Source organism: Sinohyriopsis cumingii, unplaced genomic scaffold, assembly GCF_028554795.1.
Source record: "Sinohyriopsis cumingii isolate HCF-2022 unplaced genomic scaffold, ASM2855479v2 utg000360l, whole genome shotgun sequence".
NCBI lineage: Eukaryota > Metazoa > Mollusca > Bivalvia > Unionida > Unionidae > Sinohyriopsis > Sinohyriopsis cumingii.
The window spans coordinates 1,858,151-1,875,345 of NW_028315892.1; the positions used below are offsets into that span (position 1 = coordinate 1,858,151).

A 17,195-nucleotide genomic window follows, 5' to 3' on the forward strand; every position below is an offset into this window, starting at 1 on the left:
TATCCCCGCATGGATTTATAACAATAAACTTACATGATCCGCGGTCGAGATACCGAGTCGGCCTTGATAAATTTTTTGGATAGCAGCAGCAATGAGGGCGTTGTCTCGGCACCCCCAGTTACCGCCACGATCTTCTTTTGAGATTTCTTTTGCGATTTTCAGGAAGGCTTATTTTTCCGGTTGGTGAGTAAATCAATTCGAGACTGTTCGCCCTCTCTGCTGCTTTTTATTACAGGATTCACGGTAGGCACGAAGCAGTGTCGGAGGTGGCTGTAGAGGCGGCGTAGACGGGGGAATTAGCCATAACGAATTAATTGACAAATTTCATAAATTATCATAAAGATAAGCAATATTGGAAGTGTATTAACCTGGCTGGAAACAAAAATTTCTAAAATCGCATGCTTCTACACATATTTTGTTAACCCGGGTCACATCTCTTTCAGGAAGAATTCTTTCTGCAAACTAATTAAATCTTTTAAAGATTGAATGTTTTCGTATCCTTACGGAAAGTGAATTAAGTTGCACATTTCGTAATCTCGGTGGAGGGAGATTAGAGATTTTTCTCTTAAAAAGTACTACATGCATTTTGTCCGTTGATTTTTTCACGAAAATTGATCGTTGGTGAAGTGCTATGCAAAATTATAATGAAAGGTATGACGGATTTAAGATGAAGATACATTTCTTTAATGTCAGTCGAATGCTGCGAATAGAGTCTTGCATGACGCAGTAGTAAACCAAATGAGATCGATACAAAAGAACCTTCTTGAAGATGTTTCAAATGGATCCTTTATGTGTAGAAGCATGTGATTTGTTCACGGTTAACAATTTAGTCAACGTTCAAATAAGCTTGAAGACTGAATTAAAATATAAGAATAACTACACGTATACATTATCCCTCCGATTAATTACTAGTAATATCCCTTTGGAACAATTAATGTTTGTTTTTTTACAAACGGATTCACTATAAAGACAATCCAGTTTTGGGTAAATGATATGTGATTCACAAAGTGCTTTAATTGAGCTCCACCGCATTTCTGTAGGTAAATTGTAAAATAGAGATATACATGTATTATACAGAAGACATTTCTCATTAATAAAGATTTCTCTAGGCGGGCGTATTTTTCATGATATAAATTCATGATCCTTATCCGTTTTAACTTTGATGAGTTTTTAAATACCAACAGTCGTGATTTTATCGCAATTTTGATGCGAATATGTGTGTGTTGTCTGTTATTCATATTTAAAATAGATGTATATAGAACGTCTACTGGTATATAAGTTTCCTCCTGTATATTTCTGGATGGTGCTACAATATTTGACACCAATTATCGCTTAAAAAACTCTGTCTGAACAGAAGATCAGCGATATAAAGTAGAGCTTATGATGACTTTAGAATAATGGTCATTTTAGCTTTATGGTATGTTAAAAACTGTGCAGGAACACATGTTGTTTGATTTTGTAAAATGTTCTGGTCAATGGCTTTGTATTTTGTGACTAAGGTGAGGTGTGTCGAGCTTTACAAACGGTATAACAGGTGTGAGAATAGCAGGGCAGTGGCTCTATATAACAGAGTCTCTTTAGACCTTAATGCCAAATGAGGTAAAATTATTGTAAGGAAGTCGTATTTGGCTATGTATAATATCTTAAAAGAACTATCAAAATAATGATAATATTATGTGACAGAACAAAAACAATGTCTTACTTCCTACTATAGGTTTTATATTGAAGCTTGTGCAGTTGTCCCATTGCGTTGAATTTTTTAGACACTTTAGGGCCACACCCTCAATACAGGCTCTATATGTACCAGCTTCCTTTCCATGCGGTAACTCTATTACTGTTTCGTCCTGTAAAAGAACATATCTTAGAAGGCTTCGTGCTGTGATAATTGCTTTAAATGTAAATTTGAATATGAAATCTCTCGCCCTATCCATGATACAAAGACAGCGAATTATCTCTTTATCGTTGAACTTTTAACATATCTACTTTCTTGGATATTTTCGTGATACTTAAACTATTGTCATTTTCAGTTATCGCTTTTCGGTCGGATTTCAAATGTCAGGCAATAAAAACGTTGCTTAAACCAGTCAATCACTATTTCATGTATTTTGTTTATTGTTTTTATTTAAATATCGCTAATAAAATTTACGTGAGTCAGGCATTGTATCAAATCTTTGAAAAATAAATATTACCTTAAGCACAAATATAAAATGAAAGCAGAGAGTAGGAGATCAATATGTGGTTGGTGTGCATTTAAACACGGTCAGTACTATTAATTTTTTACTTCATACATCTACTGACTATTTTATAATATTTAAGGCAATATATAACGGGCACATACAAACATTGGAAGTAGTTTTAAAGTCACGCTTGTTAAAAAGCAGTTCTAATCTGATTTAGTTATACTTTAAATAAATGTAAATTTAATATGATGAAAAAAAGACTTAATAATGTATATCGGAGGTTTCCTGTGAAAACGATTTGTAAATATGACAATAGATCGAATAATTTGTTTGTACAATAATTATGAAAATGTATATTGATAATAACGTTACATTTAGAATTTAATATTATAAAAGATACATGACAAATGTATTATCTCGATCAAAGCATAATTTGGCCACATAACTTCGGGGTATTAAACAATGCTTCTCTCACATATGTCGTTTATCACAAATAAATCGAAGGAAAAAAAAAATCAACCATTGTAATTATATCAAATTACTGTACCGAGAAATCAAATTCGACTTTCATCCAAAACTTTCAAGATCACAAGTTTACAAAGCGGACATTAAATGGATATTTAAATCATGTCACGTTATTACATGCAAATATGTATAAATGGTACAATATACACAATGAAAATGATGAAAAACAAAGAGGAGTGGAACATTACGTTTAATTCCATTCTGCCGCTAGTCCCTCTCACCATGTTGGCCACTAAGTGTAAGCGTGGATTAATATGCATAGTCATGGTTACTTTGTCCAAATCTACTCAACAAAGCCCGCACATAGTTACCATAACCCATAATAGTGATAAAATTAATAATAATAATAATAATAATAATAATAATAATAATAATAATAAATACTGATAATATTATTAATAATGTGGACTTAGTATACGGCCTAATCTTTAGAAGCTCTAAGCGCTTTAGAATATTACATAACACAACAATATGCACAAAGATAAGATTACAAAAACGCAACATGAAATTAAAGAACAAAACACAAACAGGTTGACAATAATTAATGAAATGAGCGTTATTAACTTTTTAAGTCTCTTCTTGTAGGCGAAATAAGTGCGTTTTAAAAGCACTCTTTAATGCGATGACAGTTTCCATATGTCTCACATATATGGACAATTTTGTTCAACGTTTGTGGGCCATGGTACGCGGAAGAACGTTGTCCATATGAATTCGTTATAATAGTGGGAACATTGGGAATACCAGTGTCGAATGAAGACATGTAAGTTTGTAGATGGGGTGTACACGTGGATGATGCTAGACATATGAATTTGACTGAATTAAGTCAACGATTGAATGGATAGACAGAGAAGATTGCAGGACAGGTAAAGGTGTGCTCATTTTTCGTACTCTAAGTATAATCCGAGCAGGAAGGTTTGAATTTTCCGTTAGTTTGTGGTTGTCTTTGTACCGTAAGAGAGGGCCGCCTATTACACAGTTGCTGATGAGGCAAAAATCCACATGTCCTTCACTTTGTCATTTGCGACTCCACAACAATATTACCGCACGCCCTACTCATTGTTTGTATCGTCTGTTCTTACCTTGGTATTAAGATAACCTTTTATCACGAGCATGTCGTGTTGTGTTGGAAATTGCTAGTTCATACAAGTCCTAATCTTCCTCCTCAGCTTCGTTTGTAGGGGTATAACATTGCGGTATGGTGAACGTTTAGTATTGGGACTCGAATGCTGTTCTAATAAATCTGACACTAATATTGGTTCCCATTCTAGGAGTGATTTTGTACTAGCTTTGCTGCTGATAATGGCTACACCACTGGAATGGAAATCACTGAGCCATCACTTGTCATCTTGAATCCAAAACATTTTTATATGGTCCCACTGACACCGAAGATATCCTATTTTTACCTGTTCTTCCCATTAATGACTGGTGCATGTTTATTGATGTTTCAAACATAGTGAGGAAATGTCATGCACCAAGACCAGCCGTAGTTTAGGGTCCTAATAAAATTCCTGGTCGAGTCTCTGAATCATCGGGAATGATTTTTATCAGAAGCTGTCATGACACCTAATAGTTGGTTGGAGTTGTTTATTTGACCTCATGTATTTATTGGAGTTGAAGTTGAAGCTGCTAAAGTTTATGTAACGGTTTTGTTTTACCATCTACCACATCTCTTCATATTTCTGTATGGTTTTACTTTAATGCTCTAAATCCCGCTGATGTAATTGCATATCACGCTCTAAAATGTGATTGATCCAGCAATAAATGTTGTCAGAGTTTTTTGCCAGTTTGTTTGATATTCTGGCTGGAAAGATGAGCATTGCTCCAGCAAAAGACATGATCAACAACAACAACATCCGTTTAAGAAACTATGTTTCATACCCAATATAAATGAACTACGGGCTCAATTTATGTTTGTGTAATCTCATGTCGAGTACAAATAATTTAGAAGTACGGTCTTTTCCACTGTGGCGTCGGTTTTGGAGCCCGTAGTCTCCCAAGATTGCAAGTTCTAGAAAACGGTAGCATGACGCGAGGAAAATAAATCGTACAAACGTGCTTATCAATAATAAGCAGAGTCACAAGCCAGTGCTGCTGAAATGAGGGAAATATACATTAAACTATACAGAAAGTAACTTTCTTAGACTCAGAGAAACACATACAAATTCACTTTACACTTCTCATGAAGCTCATGACTCACCTTCCAAGCCGCGGTGAGGACATTGCAGAAAAAAGGCATTACAAAAATGTTTTAAAAAATATCGACTTAACAAGGCAAATAATAAGAGGTGAAGCACCATCATAGAATTTTACGAATGGTACAAGGCAGAACTAGATGCTTCCATACCACATGCAATGATGACGATATGGAAGAATCGAAGTAGGCAGAATTCCATCCTGTGCCATCTTTGACGACATCAGTTCAAATGGAATTTGAAATCAAACGGCCAATCACATAATAAAGTGATCGAGATGAAAGTTCCAGGTACTTGATTGTGAAAATTATCAGATCCGACAACACTAATCCAGCTACCGTAGTTCCCATCAGAAATTGTATGCAAAGTTTGTTAAGCGACGTGGTTTTCTATTTAAAACAAATAAAAGCACTTATGTCACGTACAGCATTGGCACTTAATTTTGCCATGCTTACCGCGATAATCTACTAATTTTTGCAAAAGAAGCCAAGCAAACATACGTTGATGCTTGCATGGTGTTAAAATCGGACATATTGTGAATGTTTAAAGACATATCTGATTAACGAAGAAACTGCAGACGACAATGTAGGATTTAACTACGGACAAGAAACATCAAACAGGAACGCACATTATGAAAATTTTACCCTTGGGCCTGTGTTTGTACACATATTTATCAAACAGCAAACGTGTGCGTCTAAGACTGAATTGAAGCACGTCCTCCATTTGATAGCCAAATTTAAATGGTACAAAGCGAATATATTGAGTGCAGGTAATCATTCTGCACGACAAATCAAAGTAAAATCCCTTCACCATTGTCTCAGGACTATAATCCAGGTTCAAAACTATTGTCGTCTAGGACCAGATTCTTAAAGTTTAATTCGTAGCATTGTCAGAGCTCAACATGTGTATCGGACACTTTAATCTTATTTTTCACCACAAAGAATACATACGATCTTACCGGACACTGCTTGAAGCCAAAGAACAATTGAGAATCAACAGTTTTCATGACAATTTATACGACAACTATGCAAGATGGTATTGCCTACTAGGATTTAATTTCACACCATTCCAAGAAATGACAAGGGTCATTTTCCACCCTATACAATCATGACAGCTCGGTGTTAAGCTTCAAATTGCACTAGAGCTTAGGAATGTGAGCTTTATTACAGTTTTTAATAATATACTTGAAGACAGCAGTCTACGAAAAGTAACCACGGACCTCTTAGCCAATTATATTTATGACGATCAGTATTAAGAAGTACAACAGTTGAAGATCCAACCTAAATCGTGAACTAAAGAAGAAAGAAGTAAGAAAAGCTAACAGTAGTGTCAAGATAGCGAGAATCAAAACAGGATCTAGTTTCAATTTTGCTGACAATTTGGCTGATATGATCACAGTTTGTGGTTGTTAAATCCGCCATCATAGTCAAAGACTGTACAAACAGTACTTAACGATGAGTCAAGAATAAAGTTAAAAATGTAAATGTATGACGCAGGGTCTCTCGTCCAAGAAAATGATATCTAGATAGTTTGGTATACATTAATTACAGACCATTTCAAACCTCACCTGTCTGATATTAAAAGAAACCCAACGAGTTGTTCGACACACCTGGCAGATCTCCTTATTTAAAAAATTAAAGAAATCATTGCTTATCATTAACTTTGAGACAAATGAGCTAATACATGGAACCTTAGTGACCTTCTGATCCACTGTGCGTATACACTACTCTGAAATCCAGTAGCTTGTGCTGAGTATCCACTTCAACGGTTGAAATCTAGAGTTGTTTGAGATTGTCATCATAATAGACGATATACAGATACCAGGAAACCCATGGATGTGAGTCTACTATTGCAACGACTACAGTGTAGAAGAGTTTCACTTCAAAGGATTCCACTAAGTTCAATACTGTGACATTACAAGGATCTCATTTCCACGCACGTCTTATTCATCTCCCTTCCCTAATCCGGACATTTGAAAATTTGCTCACGTTAGATCTCAATTGGCTATTTAGTGATTCCATGAAGTAGATACATGTGTATGAATCAGGTTGTTTGGAAATATATATATTTGTTTTAATGGACTTACGTTAGTCGCTAAAAATCACCGCGTGTAATCTTTACCGAGACAAACCATATTCATGCTATAGTAATTACATTAGAATCTATGATATTCGAACACCTCTACCAGAATTCTCGACATTACACAGTTGCATAAATTTGTTCATTTTATATCTTCACTACAGCTATTATAAGGATATTGATTTTTCAAGTAGACCGATTAATCAAATGTAGAATATTGCAATGTATTTAGATTTTTCAAGACATTATTTATCCAAATGCATTTAGTCAAAGAAAAATGAAAGGCAGATCTTGACAGATTGTACAATACATTTATAAATACACTTCGGGTAAAAACAATTTACTTACTGAACGGGAACTATTATGATACTCCATCCAGTGGACAGCCACTACAGGTTTTCCGCAGTAATCTGGATTATCCAGAGACACAGTCAAAACGTTTCCATCCTGTACTATGTTTGGTTTGCAGGGCTTAGTTGGTGGAACTGACAATTTTAGAGAGAAGATATTATATTTGCTTAAGCTAATCATTTGTATACACAAGTTTTGAAATCTCTCGACGACGTATTTTAAAATCAAGAATAGGATGTTTAATTTTAATAATATATATATATATCTATATATATATCTATCTCTCTATATATATATATATATATATATATATATATATATATATATATATATATATATATATATATATATATATATATATATATATATATATATATATATATATATATTGCAATTTAATATTTAAATAGCAACACACAATTAATGCTTGCAAATTAAATATTTTATATTCTTTTGGTAACGATATTATCTTAAGTACACTTACAGGTACACTGTATTCATATACCAAAATAAATTATCATACCGCATTCATACTATGTGAACACAAATATGAAGCTTAATAGTGCAATCCCCACCTCATGCACGATAAGTTCGTCGAACGTTTTAAAAGGATATATGTTGTAAGTGCATGGTTTCATCGACGCATAATAAATGAAAAAATAAACAAGATCGTACATTTTAATTACATATCTACCAACTGTCAGCTACTCTAGTACAAATTCTGAGCACTCAATATTTTCTTTTTTAACTTTTAACTAGTACAATACCGATGTATTCGCAAAATGTATCACATGTATAACTGTTGTATGTATGTATTTTTGTTGACTGTAGTAGAGCTGATGAGCATCGACAGGAGCGAAATTTCAATAGTTCAAAACGCAATACATCATACACTGAAATTTAATCAGTGATATAAATATTAATTGATTATCATAAAAGCAACAATACTTGTCTCAAGAGATGGTGTATATCTGTTACTTGATTTGAGTGGATACGGGTGTCAACAAATTGAATTGTATTACAAATAATACAAGATACTAATAATAACGAATCGGGATTTAAAGCAGTTTTAAGATATCTAGTTGCAAGGAAAATGCAGATTTGCTTTCATCATAAAGATATACAGATTTAACAAATTAAGATCAATAGTATAGTGCAGGGCGAAGAATATATAAACAGTATATATATATATATATATAATATATATACACACATTAGATATTACACTCAGCTGAAGGAAGGATAAACACAAACATCAAATGTATGTATTATAATATCTGAAGTAATTAAGCGAACATTGCATTGTCTAATTTAGTTGGTGTCACTATCAATCATCGTATATAGTTTTGCAACCCTTTTCAACACTAATGTTACAAGAAGTTTCTTATAGTGTGCTCTAGATCTAATCTCAATAATACTGTGATTCGTCTATATTGTGTCCTCTTTTTATCAAGTCATTGAAGTTTCTAATAAGCGTTAGTGAAACTGTTTTCATCTTTAACGAGTAACCATTTTAATTTCAGATGCACTATATATTAATCGACCAAAACCATCAACAATATTTACAGTGTCATCAATGCGAATTTAATCGGATGAACCTACCACTTTATGATCTCTTTATTCGGGGCTTTCGTCTTGTTTCATTTCATAACCTTTACACTCAGCCATTTATTTGCTTTTTTGAATAGTGAAGAATGAACTGAGTACGCGTGCAGAGCATACTATAGATAGAATCAAGAAGTTAGATTTATCGATGACTAAAGTAGAAAACACACTTTCCTCGAGAGATTTAAAATTACATGAACAGAACATACCTGTGTAAATAGAACATATAAACAGATAATCCGTAAACGGTTGAGTGACAAATGAGCCGGAGAAGTGTGACAAAATCAAGTTAGGAAATTGAAGAGCTCCTAAAAGTTATGTTCAGTTGTCCTACTAAGCACCGTAATATATATGAATACTAAAACAAATTCCAAGCAAAGTCTTGGAGGTAACGCTGACTTGTATTTTCTGTTCACACAGTTATCACTTATCATTAACATTTGATTAAGTTGATCAAGTTAACTGCCTTGAATCATTCAATATAGGTATCTTCAATTGCATTTATCTTGGTTATTTTCTTAATTTTGCTCGTTGTCGCTGCATATTTTAAAGTTTCAGCTATCAAAAAGTGCATGTGCTTCCACATATAAATGTTCCGCGAAACAAGCAAGCAAACACAGACAGTAATAGCTATGTTAACCTTGCCGCATTCTAAACTGCGCTCAGGCAAGCACTTAATGTAAGTCGATATGTCCACATCAAACATGGACTTTAAAGGTGTTGGAATAGTTATCATTGCTCTTTACAAATTTAGACTGTAAAAGATAAACATGTCACCGTCGACTACCTAATGGAACATGGACCCTGCCTGACAATATTTATCAATATAATCACAAATGTAAAATTAAATAGAAATTGATAGACAACTTAAGTTTCTGGGGTAATACACAATAGACAAATGTCGACTGAAATGATAACGTTTACCATTACTAAGTTAACTTATACTTCTGCCTAGAATGTGATGTGTATCAGGGTACATATTATGTCTACAATGAAACATGACCATTTAAAAGTTGTTTAGTACAGCCGGTTTTCGATTGAATAAGACATAGTATTTGAAGTCTTAAAGACATAGTCGTTCGCAAAAAATAACAAAAACAGTAGGCAATCAAACCATTCAACCGAAGGACAGATAATAAGCAGCAGCAGCAGCGGCTAAATCTACAAGAATAAGAACAAACAATAAACAACTATTAGAATGATATTTGAGATTTTAATAAAATATTCATAACAGACACAGGAAAGGTGAATAAATAGAAGCTGGCAGCATTACAAACTGTGTAACTCATAAATAGAATGATCCCAACTACGGGTGTTTTGATTTTATTTTAAGGAAGAAAATTAACTATGATAAGTAATATGAAACAAAATCAGCAACTAATTAAAATCAAACGCTTAATTATTTGAATGGTGATTTATTATTTGAACAAACAAGACGCAGCATTTGCCATGTACGCATCTACTCATAGTGACCATAGTAAAGATTTTTTGACCATTTCATATTGCAAAAGTTCATTATTTATACCATCATTCAGAAGCTTAAGTAAAATATGTCATGTCTATCTGGATGATTTTGTGCATGGTGTCTCCAGGTTTATGTAGCTTATAATTCTCATATATTTATATTCAATAAATATGAACATATAGTAAACACTGATGCCACCTCTGAAACTGGAGAGTACACCTTAAGAAGTTAAATAAGCCAACAAGCCAGCTTACTACATCCGCTTCATGCAGTATTAAATAGGAAACATTCTATGTTTGAGAACTGTGATCGGACATTTAGGATCATTTGGGATTTCATTCGCAATAAAATGCTGTACCTTGAATTTCCAGTTTGCATTGTATAGAAAAAAAATCTTAGCTGATTTTACCAACATATCACTTTCATTATATTGCATAACTTAAGGCACAGGATCGTAACAAAACTTGGGAGCTTTTGGGGATCTGAATTTCTTCAAAACAAAAATATTTCAGAGATATATATTAAAACGTATAAAATTTAAATTGACTTTGTTTCGGAATTGTCATTTTCCCTGGAAAACAGTTTAATTTAACACATTTAATCGGATGTTGATACATTGACTCAAATCCTACCCAGGATCGGTTAGAGTCTATAAAAAAGGACGAGGTGCTTCATCAAGGTATACATTTTGACAGTTCTGGAATGAAAGAATTTTAACAAAGAACAAGAATGACAATTCTTTTATTCAGTATTTGGTTGGAAAGACAAGCTGGAATATTATTGCTTTGGATTATGATAGCAAATTGACAGAATTATAGTTAAAAACAACTGATGGAACTGGAATAAGAAAGTTCATCTTCAGAAAAAATGATGGAAATACAAATTCAAAGGCAGGACAAGAAGAATGAAATAAAAGTGCAAATTAAATTAAGAGTGAGGAAAACCAAATGCAAATGCAGAAGGAGAAAAGAGCAATATGAGTAAAACAATGAAAATTCGGCATAGACTAGTGGAAATAGAATTGGTAAACAGATCACTCCTCTCTTACAAAAATGCTAGGCATTAATGTCACCAGAAACATTAGGTTGGAATCCAGTTTTTCAACAACCAGTAGATACTTATTTTTCACTTTGAGAATATTGTTAAAAATGTTAAATGGCATTGGACTCTTCTATTACAAAGTGTAATTACTGACAAAGATCTGGAAATCTACTGTTCATTGTTAGTACAACATCCTGCTGTAGATTTTCCTTCAGATGTTTTATTTTGGTAAAAAAATGATCTTAATCTCATACGGGTACTTTCAAATATCAATCCATCACAACTTTTAGAAATCAGATATCGATAAGACTGATCAAATATCCTTATCTCCTCCTTGTCCTACCTGCACGCACATTAAAATAAAGGACACGTCATTTCTGATTACAATAGATCGTATAATATAATAAAGTACAATAAGCAACAAAATAAAGGTTTTCCAAATGATCTTATCTTCAAGACCTTAAGGTCACGGTCTTGTATTAAAACAGTACATTGTTAAACCCCTCTCTGATTTCGGAGAATTATGAACCATGCATGTCAGCATGTTTTTATTGCTTCGCTAGGATTCTGTCAAGCCTATCTCATCTCTGTTAAAACATTAATGTACAAAGGAACTTCCGAGAGCCTTTTTGTATCAAGTACTGAGAGGAATTTCGAAAATATTATATCTGGATTCCCAGTGCATATTAGTAAAAAACAAATAATGCAATATATTGATATGATTGTATATTATTTGAAAATTGTTCACATTTATCTACAATTGCCGTACTACTGACAAAATTGTTTGCAATAAGAAAGCCATATTCATTCCTCTGAAAATGTAGGAAGGCTTTTAACAAAATAAAGACCATACTTAAAAGTGCACAAGTTCTTTCAACACAAAATTCCGGTCAATTATTTAAAATGTCTCTTGATGCAATATCTTCATGACAATCCAGTGTTATTTATGATGCAACAGCGGTAATTGAAAAGGGAATTATTCCTTAAATATTGATACAGGAGCTGGGAATTCACAAAACACTGTTCTTGAAGCTATACAGTTTGCGGTGTATGGCAATAGGTTTATTGTCCTCCACATACACCAAATCATAGATTTATGTGCATTTCAGTTCTTCCTCTGGCTTTAGGATTTAACGCAACATTTATAAAAAGCTTGAAATTGATCTAAGGGCTTACATGGACTGCAAACTGGATCTCGGGTGTTGATAGTCGGATAGAAATACCTCTGAATTAATTGAACAATCAGTTAATGACACATAAAGAAATGGCGCTGTGTTATTTTGCTACAGCATAACGATTGGGAAAATAATCTACATTGCAACTACTACAAGTCGTGAAATCTTATAATTAGATCATCCACCAATGTTTACTTCTGCACACATTTGTATGTGTGCCCATTTACCGTGCATGGGCAAAGATCGCACCAATTTAAAAGTTCGCGAGTTTTCCAATATAAGTCTAGTTTTGGACTAATTGCTTATTTGGGTTGAGATGTAATAGGAAGGGAGCAGCATTATATTTTATACTTCATTTCTTGTAAATAAAAGAGTCTTATTAACTGGTAATCTGTATAATAGAAATGCTATGTATAATTAGGCATTCTTAGTATTACCACTAGTCTAGGAAGTCATCTTCAAGCAACACATTTTGCTTAAATTATGTATTCGTTCGGACTAATGTATTCGAAATATTTTAGATTATTTTGATTTGTAACAGCTGTCACGGAAATACTATTTAAGGACTAGTTGGATATTTATAGCCGTTACGGAATTATTGTGGATTATTTTAAAGACATTTTGGGGTTGTATTATAGTGCTTTTTATCTCGTGTTGATAAGCCAATACAATAAAGACCAAATCAAATTAATCGATATTTTTGGAATTGATAGACCATTTAAGACCTTAATAATTAATTCACTCTACTTTACGTTATTGATAATTTTTTTCAGTTTCATTTCCTGCAAAAAATTATTTTAGTTAAAAATATTAATATTTTCAGTTATACCAAATGTGTTGGTTTTTCCTCCTTCACGTTATTTTATTTTAAGACCATAGTGTTGTAACTATATATATATATATATATATATATATATATATATGTATCCAGCGTTAACAAAGATGTCTTTAGATGTCTTTAGAAACCACTATGCTGAACTATAGCACAATGTTCCAACTAAATATATATATAGAGAGGTGCTGGAACCAGTCGTCTGTCCAACGTGCGCTGTGCTGATGTATGCTTTTCAATGCATTTCAATGCGCGCTCCGATTCTTATACGTGCATCTGATTGCCGCCTCTTCTTGTATCGGGTACTGTGTTCATAATGATAAACATGATTTTCTTGTTAACTGTTTCTCAAAATCAGCTGTGATGAATCAACGTTTATGCCATAAAGTGCACATTAGGTTTTTTCACGTCCGAAGCAGTGATGGAAACAATGTCAGCAGAAACAAATGACGTTAAATTTTTGTACTTAGAATAGAAGTAATGAAATATTTTGTGTTATATTTGTCATCTAAAAATGACTGGTATGTGCTTATGTTCAAAACATTTGCAATGCAGATTCATACAGAGAATATTGGTAATCGAGTTGTCTTGTGCAAATTGCAAGGTAGTGGGAGACAAATCGTGGAACAATACATTTAGTTACATCGACTAAATTTTGATCTGAACTACATTTCTGGAACGTCTAGCCATAACAACATTACTTGTATTCGTTGCATTAGTGGTAGGGCTTATTCAACGTACTGAATGTGTGTCAGCTGTCGCTTGCTAATGATGAAATAGATGAAATGATCAAATCGTATTATATCCAGTGCCAGTAAGTATACATAAGCTTCTCAAATTATTGTTGACGTTGCATGTTTCTGCAGATAATTGAATGCTCATATATAATGTATTTTAAACTGGAAAACTATGACAAACTTAAATGCCTAGTATCCTGTAAAACAACACGGAATTGTCATTTCATAAAAACTACTAGCTGTAAGTGAACATGTTGGGAGGATGGATAACGTCGGTCACATGGTATGCTGAAGCTGCAACCATAAAATATGAACATATTGGGTCATATTCTCTCTCTCTACCTCTCTCTCTCTATCTTAATATTAACACTTGAAACAATAAATATATACATATATAAACCTGCATTTGGCTGATTATTAATTAATTAATGTGTGTGGCTTATACTATGCTGAAAATTCACTGTTTTGCTATCTTTTTGACATCCTTCCAAAGTCTTTCGGGGAAGAACGCATTGCAAGTAAATTAGAGCGTGGCAACAGGTGCCATTATTCGCTGTGCGTATTCGAGTCCTTTCGGACTAGAACAAATTAATATTCACTATGTTGTGCGATTATAACTGGGGTATTTTATATTATTATATACAAATTTGTTTCATTTGATTATGTTTTCATGTATGCATCGTGGTGCCCATGGATAAACCATTTCGTCTCTGTTTGACCTCAGTATTATTAGCTCTTAATCTTTATGTGCTATTGTTGAATTAGAAATAAATAGGTTTTGATAGCGAATATACAAAGCACCGTAACATGATCAATTTGCATTCAACTTTTTTCGCAAAGAACAAGAGGACAAAAGAACAATAATTATAGAATAAAATGATACATGCAAACGATTTAGAGCTGAAATTTCTGACGTATCCTAACTCGCTACACTGCTATAAGTACATACAACAAATCTGGACTATAAAAGTATAATTGAATACTCACCAGTTGCACATATTGCCACCTTGTTCCTTTTAGATAAACCGTCATATAAAATAGTATATATCGCTTCATCCGATTTTTGAAAGTCTCTTATCAATATATCTCCATTTTCCAAAGACAACTTTTGCTTGTATCTATCATGTATTACATCTTTTTCGCTACGAAACTGAGCAATTGCCTCTACTTTATCGGCAATTTTTTTGTAAAGGATAATATCTCCACTGAAATTGGAAGATGTAATGTTTTGAAACACATGTACGGGATCTCCGATGCAGACAAATATAAAACTATGTCTTGTATCTGAAATTTAAAATATTAGATAAAAATATTTTTATCTGAAACATTATCGTCAGAAATAATACTACTACTACTACTACTACTACTACTACTACTACTACTACTACTACTAATAATAATAATAATAATAATAAGAAGAAGAAGAAGAAGAAGAAGAAGATGATGAAGAAGAAGAAGAAGACGAAGAAGAAGAAAAACTAGAAGAATTCCAGGATTTTCGTCATCAACGACAAGAAGTAAGTGATGAATGTTCATATGGTCAACATAACTGGTCATGTCAAGGAGGAAGAAAAGCGCTACAATCAAACGGACAACCCTTAACCCGATAAGGTGGTCAATGGGGGAGAAGACTCTATCCGATGGTCTTTGTCTTCTAATAATAGACAGACAAGGAAGCGTGGTGGCTATAGAAAAGTGTATGATATTAGCCCCTGAACATTGTTAGACGGATTAGATAGAATGAACTACTATGCATGTTTATATGTTGGATGAACCATGAAAAAGGTAAATACTGATACTTCGGACTATATTATTAACACTGACCTGAATATAAACACTAACCATAAATGTTCAGTATAAATATTGATATAAAATAAATAGAAGAAACTGGAACAAAATACAAACAATAGCGTTTAGTCGAAATCCAGACAGTTAGAGACACGCAGCCGTGGATCGTGGAACTAAACTATCAAATAATGGTATTAGTATCAAACAATGATAAAAAGGAACCCTGCATTAAAAAAACTAAAGTACCAAATAAGCATCAGAGATCGATTTAACGCACGCCGTGTGCTAAAGCTATTACACACCGACAGAATCGAATACAAAAATATAAAACTTATATTCGAGGGTGCTGCGATAATAAACCAGGCTCTGTGCAGTAAACTTTTCAACAAAACTGCAAACGAAAAGAATGCCATCTAAATAAGCAAATACATATTACAGAGAAAATAAAAACCAAAAGGAACCAAAAAGAAGGAGGGGCATAACATATAATTAAACTAAAATTAGACAGAAAAAGATGGAAAACGGGTTATTAGCAGAACAGCATACGTCATTAGTTGTGTAATACATAGACCAAGTCATTATATGAAGTGATCGAAATTCTGAAGCAAGAGATCTACGGGTCATAAGAAATGAGTAGATATAAAAAGTTTGCAAAATAGTGCAAATAAGACTAGCGATTCAAGATCAAGCAACAACAGGTACACTCAGAGATCAGTGTTCGAGATAACTTATCCAGTACCATGCTGCACAAAACTGAGGGTAAACCGATTAAACACTAAGGCAGATCAAAGACGGGGAGGAGCTGAAGGATGTCGATCAGCAAGAATACAAATTAAGACCAACAGAACGGATGGGAAATTATTACGTCCAAAGTTCAACGGTTCTGCCTACAGAAATCCACCAGTATTGAACTATATTTGCAAGACACTACTGCATACTCAAATGCAGGTTTTCTGATGAATGAGGAAAGTCTGCAAGATGATTTCCTAAATGAGACGAACTACATGTTAATTAAAATATTTGCAACTACAAAAAAGAAAAGGTCCGGGTTGAAACGATCAATATGATCTTCGACCAAATTTGCCAGCAACACAGATTCGGCTTCCCATATATAGCAGTGTCATCCGAAAAGGAAGAGATAATAAACGAAACAAGTGATTAACATTGATAACTTCAGAAATGCACTCTGCACTCTTGGATCTTGGAATGTCTGATAGTCTGCAAA

General features: G+C 33.4%; 1 protein-coding gene across 1 annotated transcript in view; it reads right to left on the reverse strand.

Moving 5' to 3' along the window:
* LOC149774249 (uncharacterized) overlaps positions 1-17,195 on the reverse strand; it is a 56,521-nt gene that overhangs the window by 22,508 nt on the left and 16,818 nt on the right. Inside the window, exons 3-5 of the mRNA XM_089945580.1 lie at positions 15,170-15,466; positions 7,325-7,461; positions 1,703-1,844 (exon numbers count right to left, since the gene is read on the reverse strand). Coding sequence (XP_089801706.1) covers positions 1,703-1,844; positions 7,325-7,461; positions 15,170-15,466 — 576 coding nt within the window. The remainder of the gene's footprint in view (positions 1-1,702; positions 1,845-7,324; positions 7,462-15,169; positions 15,467-17,195) is intronic.